The sequence below is a fragment of the Crocodylus porosus genome, unplaced genomic scaffold (genome assembly GCF_001723895.1).
Source record: "Crocodylus porosus isolate Cpor-Errol unplaced genomic scaffold, CroPor_comp1, whole genome shotgun sequence".
Classification (NCBI taxonomy): domain Eukaryota; kingdom Metazoa; phylum Chordata; order Crocodylia; family Crocodylidae; genus Crocodylus; species Crocodylus porosus.
Window position 1 is genome coordinate 68,680,320 of NW_017728906.1, and position 10,523 is coordinate 68,690,842.

A 10,523-nucleotide genomic window follows, 5' to 3' on the forward strand; every position below is an offset into this window, starting at 1 on the left:
GGACAGGGAGGGGTACCAGTAGGTCCGGGGGGCTGCAGGTCCTGAGTGAGGGACACTGGCAGGGCAAGGGGCCTGTGGGTCAGGAATGAGAGGAACCAGCATGGTTGGGGGCTATGGCTTGGGAGTGAGGGGCAATGGAACAGGCAGGTCACTGACATATCAGGGCTGTCCAGTGCCAAAAAAAGCAGTGGCTAGGGGATGGGGAGTAGACAGATACAGCTGGACCTGCGTTGTGAGCAAAGGAGGCAGGGGGAACTCTGATTTTTCACAATAAGAAACCCAAAATCAAATGCCAAAGTTTATAGGTATTTAAAATGTATTTTATAAGAGTGATTGAAGTACTGGTGGGCTTCCAAACTGCTTTAAAATTGTAAATATATCAATAAAACATAATGCTCAACTGTAACCTATATATAGTGATGTTTCATTTTACTTCATGGAAAAACATGGATTCTGGGGTTTTAATTAGAAAATCTGCAATTTTTATCAGAGAATTTGTGACTTTTAAACTGAGAAAGCCATGATCCCTGGCTATCACCTACTGATTATTGTATTTTCCCAGGTGGTATATGTGAGCTTTAGCTTCTGAAGGTTAAGGATGCTCTTGGCCTCAGGTACTGCACTTCCTGGGCAAGTGTTCTAAACACTGACTTCTAGATAAAGAGGTAGACACCAACTCCTTCTCCTTTTTCTGTTACTATTTCTTATTGAAACTGGCTGTAGCTGCAGCCCTTTGTGCTGAACTCCACACTGTCAGCATTAGGCATGATCTGAGATCAGGGTCCTCAGAATACTCTGGTACAGGAATATACAGTTTTTAAATCTCAAATCAGCATTATGTGAGAGATGCTCAGCTTTCACTATATGGCAGCAACTCTGGGCCTACACAGCAGCCAAATTCAGTAACTGTATTGGCCAAAACACGGGTATCAATGCCCCGCAGATGCCTAATTAGTTAGGAGAGGTTTTGTGGATCACTTACTTGGACTGAGGCAGTATTTAAATGCCTACGTCATGTATGAGAGGTATGAATGCTAATTTAATTTCCTAGCAGGTAAATCAGTATGTAATGAAAACACGGAAACAGATGCCCTGTTAAGAACTGTTATATTATATGGAATCCTAAACTGATTCTCGCACCTAAATCCAGTGTTGCATGGACGTGATGAATTGTACAGATTGATCTTATTGTTACCTCATTAAGTTCATTGTTTCTTCTACCTTCAAAGCCAGCAAAAACTGCACTCCCCTCTTTGCTAGGAGTCAAAGTGATAGGTGAAGATGAACCACTATGGACAGGGGTTTCTTCAAAAGCAAAAAGAGAGTAAAATGATTAAATTCATGCAGTCAAGAAATCTGTTTTAGACAAGGGTTAGCAAACTTTAAGAACAGGCTACCTCTTGTGACCCAACACCCTCTGTGCTCTGCTTACCATTGCCACTGACTGTCACTAATGGGAAGCCACAAATTTGGCATCATGGGGTGGCAGCAGGACAAGAGAGGACCCCTCAGCACACAGCAGGGACACCAGTCACTGCAGATGGGATCAGCAACAAGCAGAAGAATGCATGGTGCAAAGTGAAAAAGGCACTGCCCCTGCCACTGCTCATCCCAGCCACCACGAGCCAAATCCAGTATCTTAATGGTTTTAGGCCACCGACTGAAACAAAACCTCTTACTAATATGTCTAAAACCTTTGACACAGAACCAAATTAATGCTATTTAAAGTAACTGTTACAAGTTTATAGTCACCCCCAAGAAAAATTGCCCCTTCAGTCCTGACTGGTGTCATTCAATAAAAACTGCTGTTAATAAATTGCTGCAGTTTCCCCCTTAGTAGTTTTCATAGTAGCTAGGGTCAGGAGGGACCTGAACAGATCTAGCCTGACCCCCTCCCACAGGCAGGAGTGAATGCTGGGTTCACAAGACCCCAGACAGGTGATCATCCAACCTCCTCTTGAATTTGCCCAAGGTAGGGGCGAGGACCACTTCCCTGTGAAGTTGGTTCCAGATTTTGGCCACCCTAACTGTAAAATATTGCCTTCTGATCTCTAACCTAAACCTATTCTCCATCAGCTTATTACCATTGATCCTTGTCACCCCTGGTAGTGCTGGGGAGAAAAGGGCTCTACCTATTAGCTGTTGATCTCCCCTGATGAGTTTGTAGGCAGCCACCAGGTCCCCCCTCAGCCTCTGCTTGCTGAGGCTAAGCAGGTTCAGGTCCCTCAGTCTCTCCTTGTCCTGCTGCCCTCTCACCAAGCCGGTGGCCCTCCTCTGAACCCTCTCCAGGCTGGCCACACCCCTTTTGAAGTGCAGCGCCCAGTACTAGACACAGTACTCCAACTGCAGCCTGACCAAGGTCGCATAGAGGGGGGAGTATCACCTCTCTGGACCGGCTTGAGATGCACCTTTGGATGCATGACAAGGTATGGCTGGCCTTGCTGGCTGCGGTCTGGCTTTGGTGGCTCATGTTCATCTTGAAGTCAATAATGACTCCAAGATCCCTTTCCACCTCTTTTTTCAAGAAGGGAACTCCCCAGCCTGTATGTATGCTGTGGATTTCTCCTCCCAAGCTGCAGCACCCTGCATTAGTCTATGCTAAACCCCATTCTATTCTCATCTGCCCACTTTTGTAGTCTGCCTAAATCTAGTTGCAGCCTCTCTCTCCCTTCAAGTGTGTCCACCTCACCCCACATCTTAGTGTCATCAGCAAACTTGGACAGCATGCTTTCCACCCCCTCATCCAAGTCACTGATGAAGATGTTAAACAGTGCAGGCCTAAGGACCGAGCCCCACTGCTCACATCTCTCCCTTACGTATAAAATAATTCCAAGCTAACAGATTAATGACCAAATAAATAATTTGTTAATGCAGTCAGCTTTGTTTTGCAACATAAAAAGATTTTTTAGTGTTGTAACTCACAATGATACCTTTAGTAATTTAACCTACTTTTTTCTAGATGCAAAAACAGCTTTGGCATTGAAGCAGGTGTTTCAAGATGCCGCCGTTTAGGTTGTGGAGAAGCACTGCTTTCTGACAACCTGTCACAGTTAGATGTATGACGGGTAGAACGCCTCAGCGATTGCAATATTTCAGGTTCAGCTTTTCGTCGTTTGGGTGTTGCTGGCTCTCCAGTTGTAGGCTGACTGTCTGTGGATTGCGGAGTTGGTGGATTCAACAGAGGTGGACTTGGAGACAGTTCCTCCTGATTTCTATTAAAAAAAATATGGGTAAAATCTTGTATTTTGTTAGTTGTTTTAAAACAAGTGCCAGTTTCCACAGATACAGATATTTGTTCAAACTAAAACTTAGCCTCCTTCAAAAATTGGAGGATCATGTGGCATAAAATTATTGTTTGCCAAATATAAGTATTTCCTTTGAGTGGTTAAAGCTAAGACCCAACCCATATGTGCAGGTAAAAGGCACAATGGGATCTGATACGTAATCCATCCAATCACACTTCCTGCCATGCCACACATATGACAGGAGGCAAGATTGTGGGATCAAGCATCAGCTCCCATTACACCTTATTGCTAGTACAGAGGGAGCCCAGGACTGTTCGTGCTGGCTAGGAAACCCATCAGCTGACAGGGCTCCCAGCCGGAGGGACATACCTGGCTACGTGGTCAATAAATGGTATCATACGAACCAGTCACAAAATTATCGCACACGTTTTGTGACATAACTTTGTAGCTTATTCCTTGTTTTACAATAACATTAACTGCTTTAAAGTGTGGCCAGGTTACAACTCAAAAGATGCAGTTAAATAATATATGGCAAGGGCCAAACAACCAGACATTTACGTTTTAATCCTTTTCATGTGATTTTAATCAGTGTTAGGTTGATTCCTCCTTAATTCTCAGATTAAGTTAACTCTCCAGTTTCAACAAAAAATGTTGAATTCATAAGCAAAGAGTTTGAGACTTTGTTTTGACTTCAGACTTGTTTTTACATGTAATGAGTACTTACCTCCTGCATTTCAAATATATTTCTGTATTCCACAAAATGTTTTTCGAGGCTAATTATAGGATATACAAATCAAATTGTCCAACTTACCTATTAGCATTTATTGAGTTTTCTTTGATGGGAAGAAAGAATTTGGATGAAGTTATCTTCTTAAACTGAGCTTGCTCATAGGGATAGAGCAAAATCAATGGAAGAGTGAAGTCAAAGGTTATCCTCAATCCATCCACCATTTCTTTACATAATTCAACACTAGAAAAGACATGGGGGATGAGATTCATTTTTTGTATTAAAAAGCCTAGTTGCAAGTTTTTATGTAGTCACTGGAAAATTTCCTTTAAAGAAACCATGACAAGACAACTCCAAAAATCCAAGTAAAGTAATAAACCAGAAACTCCATGAAGAGCAGAAAAAGGATTACATATGACTAACAGAAAGAGAACTTAACTAGAAATTCCTAAAATATAGTAAAAATTATCATCATAGGTTATATAAAAGCACACAATATCACCAATTCTACTACAGGCTAAATCCACAATAAGGCACAGTTGTACACTGTTGCCTAAAAAAGTCCTTTATAATCAGGTAAAAATATTCAGCTGCTGAAGTTAGAGAAGTTTGTGGTCACATGAACTAGTGACAGGGGCAAAAAATAACTTATTTTAATGTCAGTAAATGATTGTTCTTTTTTCCGAGAAACAATAGCTAACTGAAAAAAGGAATCTATTTTTTGCGTTTAAACACAATCATAAAACTTACATGGCACAGTACAGACATGCATAAAGACAATGCAAATGCCCAAGTGAGACTGTAAATTAACTTCCCAAGCCTAAAAAGATTTATGCACAGGGTTAACTTAACCTACTGTGAGTAGCCCAATCACTGGGGACTAATTTTGGAGAACAGATGATCCTGAATCAGAAATCAGCATTCTGCTTTCATCTTTGCTGGTACAGCTATGCCACTGTGAACAAGAGTCTTTACCTCTGTATATTTTTTTCCTGTCTATGTTAATGCTTGTGAAAAGCTTAGATACTCGCATGACAAAACTATCCTAAAAAGTCTTTATGAAGTTCAAACACACCATAGGAAGGTGTGGGAAAAGGGACAAAATAACACAGCTTTATGCAGAGCATTATTTTTTCAAAGACAGAAAAACATATTATTTATTTAGTTGGCTGGTTAGTGATAAGAAAGCAGCTGTTTTCCTTCAAAATAGATAACCTCAAGAGCTTTACTTGTAAGTGACAATATTCTGAGATAGTTCCTTTGACTTGCTGCTTATTCTAATCAGCAATATCTTTCTGGAAACAGTCATATTTTTCAGGACCACTTTTGTTTTTAAATCTGGCTTAACCACACAAAAAAAATTGTTAGAATGCCAAAGCAAAGATGGCTTGATTGTTATCAAGCTGAGTCTTTGCCCAAAAGGCACTCAGACAATTTTTACTTCAAAGCAGCTCAGGTGCAACTTACAAAACATATTAATCTGGTTTTTTACCACTCTCCTACAGACTTACTCTCCTCCTCCAGGCCACGCAAGGAGTCAGTTTTAAGAAGGTACTCTGGGCACCACCTAATCCATGACCAGATTGTTAGGGCACTGGGGGAAATGGGAACTGCAGGCTCAGATGCGCTCTGCATAACAGGATGGGGGGAAGAACCTTCTACTCCCCAAGACAAGTGCAATAACCACTACGGTACCAGACTAAAAGATGGGAAGACCATTATTCTTCTTCAGTTTACTCCCAACAGGTACATGCATGTGGGTGATCCTAACCTACCACAGCTGTAAAACCTAAGTGCCAAAAATTGCACTTATATGGCTAAGTACTATTTAGACATGTAAAACCAAAATGACTTAGTCACATTATATTTTTATTTCTATAATGATGTATATACGATATGTATTTGTTATACAAATATTTTATATAATTACTGTATTAATGGACATAAACATGAATAAAAAAATATTTCTTTAAAGAAATCCTTCTGGTATTTTCCCTTTAAACTCACTTTTATTTATGAACATAATTAAAACACACATTATTCTTTCAAATTTTATTTTGTACATAAAGTTCCCACAACTTTCCTTCCTTTCCAGGTAATCACAGAACAGCCACTGTGTCCAATGGATTTATCAGCATATCTACACCTACTGAGTTACAGGTTACAAGCAGTCTACAATGCCAGTGTTCAACCTGTATAGTTCCAAAGCCTTAACACTATCCATGGGTAATGACACTAATACAAGGGTGGGCAAAATACGGCCCAAAGGCCAGATCTGGCCCACAAGGCCATTCTATCCAGCCCTAAAAATAATTTAGAAAATTAAAATTTATCTGTCCTTAGTTCCTATCAAAGATGACAGGAACCAAGGGCAGTAGGGCCCAAGGGAAGCCCTGGAGAGCTCCTGCAAGAGCAGGGCCCACCACCCCCCGCCAGAAGCCCCAGCAGGGGCTTATGGCCTGGGATCATGTGACTTATTTCAGCAAGATGCATCTTTCCTGCAGTGTGAAGCAGGTACTACTTAAAACCTCAACTCAAGTTCCTGTCACACAAACATGAAAAATACCTTTTAAGTACAAAATGGTCTCAGATTCCTATTCAGTAGAGAAAAGGGAAGTGATACCTTATCTTAATGCTACATTAAGATAAGGTAAAAAAGCAATGCTCTCATCTCTGAGCAAAGAATTGTCTTCCAGGTCAAATAATGTGTAGTCTCCATTTTTGTGGGTACACAGAGGTGCAAGTCTACTGAACCGCAAAGCACTGAAAACCTGGACCTGAAATCAAACCCATTCTTCCTCCACACAAAAAAAAATGGCCAAAATGACTTACTTCTTTTCGGGTGGGACATAGTGAAGATTCATATTGGCATGCGAAGTCATTTGATGGTGCCGAGATCTTTCATTCGCTGAAAAAGCTGCATTGATTGCAAAATGTTTCACATACGACTCCAAGATGGTTATTATATTCGTCTGACAAGGCAATTTCACTAGCTGAAGAAGAGAGACAATTTGCGTAAATCAGCAATGGCATGTGGCAACTCAAGAACAATAAGAACTCATGTGATTCACTGCCTACAACCGGTAACAAATCTATTCAGAAAAATTATTTCAGACATTTCAAATTTGTTCCTCAAACCCACGTCTGCTCAATCCTATAACTTTTGACCCTGGAGAAATGCAAATCCAATAGCAGAAGGTGATAAACCTGATTTCCAAGATAAGTCATCCTTAAAAACGAAATCTATTATGATGAAACCCCCCATATTATGGGTCAATACATTAATAATTCACTATTCTAGTCATTAAGAAGGGGGAGTGGAAGTCTAAATGAAACGCACTGGATTAGGTCTCTCTACTATAAATACAAGTCAGCTTAAAAACTAAGCCACTACGCAGGAGAGCTACTTTTGAATGCCTTCAGGCGTATTTTCACATGCCTTAAAACTCATACCCGTTTTCTTCTGTTAATGTAGTAACAATCTTCTTCAAGCTTCTTTTTCAGGACTTCAGGAATTTCTATGCTTATTGCTCTTTCTTCCATGTCTCTCTTGGTGTGAGTGTCTTGGTCTTCTTTCTAAGACAGCACAGACCAATTAGTGTTATAATTTAGAAGCCATTAAGGAAGAAACCGAGTAAAAAATCCAGAGTGAATCTATATGTGCATTAACATCCTTTAGTTATACGTATTAAATCTTCCCAGCATTTGCCATTCCACTCATTCAGATGTACCTCTATTCTGAGGTACTAGGAAAACGCGCACTAGCCTGTCTTAATGCATATTAACTAAAGAGCACTGTTTAAGTGATGCTTAATGTGCATTAACTAAATAGCACTTTTTTTTAGTGACAATTGAATGCACATTAAAACAGGCTAACATTCCTTAAAACACATATGTAGACATGCCCTCAATGCCTTGCAGGGAACGATATAACTAGCACAATATATTTTGTGAATTTAATGAGCAAATCTCATACCGTTTCTGATAAACTAAATATATACCTGTACATTATTTTAATTTTTTTTAATTTATTTATTCTTACTGCTTGCTTTTTGTTCTTTCATTTGTTCCAACTGTCTCATCAGTTAGTTCACAGACTAATTCACATTTAAATTATTTGTATTGTAATATTTCAATTCCATGTTCAGAGCAAACACTTTTCTTTCTAACTGGGACTATTTCTTCTAATCTTCAATTCTGGCAAAATTTTAAGTCAACTTTGAGTTAACGCTCCTTTAAAATAAACTGGTTACAACAGTCATTAAAATCCTGCTGGCAATAAGAAGCTATCTTACCTGAAAACAGTAGTAAAATTTAACCGTATCTATAAATTTGACAGACCTCAAAAAAGTAAAATAGTGAGACAAATTTATAAATTTTGAACTGAAATCAAAGTCATCTAGAGGAGTAAGATGTCTGCTATGGTTTTTGAATGTCCCAGTCGAAATAAGTACTCTTTTAAATCAGACAGTGATTTTAATACTTGCCCTAACTACTTCCTGTATGGCCTTTAGCAATTTTCTTCAGCTGTCTCCATTTTTCCAAGCGCTTCAAACGCAACATACTAAATATTATTAAATTAATGTAGCTCATATAAATATACCATTTCTGTCCTCTCTTCAATGTCACTTTCTTCACTTTTTATTTCTTCATCTGTTCCTTCATCACTGTCATCAGAAGAAGAACTACTTAAAGCTGTTTAAGAGAGAAATGAGTTACTCCAAGTATTTCACATGTATATTTCACATTTTATACCCAACAATTTTTACTCTGTTACATTAAATTCAAGGTTTCTAATTTTAAGCATTTTAAAAGGCCAGGGCAAGGAAACTCAAATGAAATATTTCTGCATACTCTCTAATTGAAAGATATTTGGTAACACATAAATTCATAAAGTATCATTAGTTCCTTCTGGTTTTGGGGTGGGGGAGGGGGGTCTAGTTGTAAACAAGGGATTAACATATGCAGCTTATAAGGGCAAGCTCTTTTCAATGCACCATTATCATTTAACATGTTCAAATACAAAGACTGAGCAAGTTAGACCACGTGCTAAAATTAATTTTCTACTGTTGAAGAGAACAGTATCAAAACATCTAAGCAAGCAAAATGGCAAATGCTCAGAAGACTAGTGAAGTTCTGACTGTCCAGAAAGCTGTAAACAGTATTTACAGCTACTAGAGAAAGTGATACGGGACAAAATAGATAAGAAAGGAAAGATGCTAAGGAGTAACAATCAATATTCAGCTGGCAAAAGCCTGATTTTCCCACCCTGCAGCTTGGAAAAGAAACCCCATTACACAAAAGACCAGGTCACATAATAATACTGCCTGAGCAGGTATTCTGTTTTTCACCAGGATACAATGTCAACCTGTTAGGTTGGAGGCTGGATCAATAACACGAGCACAACATAAAGCTGCTGTCCAAGGAATACAGTGACTAAAAGAGGTGACTTCAAACACAAAAGGCAGTTCTGGTGGCCTCAAAGGGAAAGGAGGAGGATCTCTCAGAGTGCAGCTGCCTATTCTTTAATGCGCCATAGTTACCGCACATCTAGTACCTGGATAGCCAAGTACTAAATCAATGTGCAATAACTTGTGCTACTGCACAATAGCACCAGCACACAAGTTTTTAGCGACGCTTAGAGAGCAGTAGCGTCTCATGTAGTCTGCCCTTGATGTAATATTTTCTTAGCTTGGAAAGAGAGTTGAGCAATATTCTCCAAACGGCTATATTAAAATAGTCCAACCAACGCTACTGTGATCCCAGAAACCAAGCTTGTCCAACATACGGCCTGCAAGCCGCCATGTGGCCCACCAAGCAGTTTTCTGGCCCAAGGTGCTGCAATGGGAAATGAAAGTAAACACTGTTCACTTTTGTTCCCACACCCTGTCCTCCAGCCCCTCAGCAGATTCCTAATGGCAGCTGAAGGGCTGGGGAAGGGACAAGGTTCCCACATGCACTGCATCACCTTCACATTGCCGACGCAGTGCGTGTGGGAAGAGGCGTAGCCGTGTGCCGCTTGGGACAAGATGAGCTCAGCCAGAGCAGCAGGGGCTCAGCTGCGCTTTCCCCTTACCAGCACTGGTCAGTCCCGAATGGCACACAGCTCTGCCGCCGCTTGTGCTGGCTGGTGCTGACCTGGGCAGATCTGTCCCATCTGGAGCACGATGTAGCTGAAGCCGGATTCCCACATGCTGCTGGGGATGGAAGGAGTCTGGCCAGGTCTGCACCAGCCAACAGAAGTGGCGGTGGAACTGTGTGCCGCTTGGTACTGACTGGCACAGGTAAGGGGAAAATGCAGCTCAGCCCCTGCCACTCCAGCCAGGCTTGTCCCATCCCAAGCAGCACACAGCTTATTGCTTGCTGTGTGGCCTTCAAAATGTTTTTATCCTACTAAAATATGCCATACTTTGTGAGAGTCATTGCCTCTGTATGAGAAAGCAGAGTCATAGCCACTGAACTACATTCATGCCCCATGGGAATAATCACAATTCAGCAAAATGGGCGGAAAGGAAAAGCCAGAGTTCTAAGCGTGCACCCTAAAAGAGGCC

The 10,523-nt window shown here is 40.5% G+C and overlaps 1 protein-coding gene and 1 long non-coding RNA gene across 2 annotated transcripts in view; one reads left to right on the forward strand and one right to left on the reverse strand.

Annotated features, from left to right (window-relative positions):
• The window catches only part of MSL3 (male-specific lethal 3 homolog (Drosophila)), a 36,777-nt gene that overhangs the window by 20,700 nt on the left and 5,554 nt on the right, over positions 1-10,523 (reverse strand). Inside the window, exons 5-10 of the mRNA XM_019529329.1 lie at positions 8,576-8,667; positions 7,426-7,548; positions 6,805-6,965; positions 4,057-4,215; positions 2,950-3,212; positions 1,196-1,305 (exon numbers count right to left, since the gene is read on the reverse strand). Of these exons, the coding sequence (XP_019384874.1) occupies positions 1,196-1,305; positions 2,950-3,212; positions 4,057-4,215; positions 6,805-6,965; positions 7,426-7,548; positions 8,576-8,667 (908 nt within the window). The remainder of the gene's footprint in view (positions 1-1,195; positions 1,306-2,949; positions 3,213-4,056; positions 4,216-6,804; positions 6,966-7,425; positions 7,549-8,575; positions 8,668-10,523) is intronic.
• Positions 7,700-10,523, forward strand: part of LOC109306074 — a 5,721-nt gene continuing 2,897 nt past the window's right edge. Inside the window, exon 1 of the long non-coding RNA XR_002099837.1 lies at positions 7,700-7,769. This is a non-coding gene — a long non-coding RNA (uncharacterized LOC109306074). The remainder of the gene's footprint in view (positions 7,770-10,523) is intronic.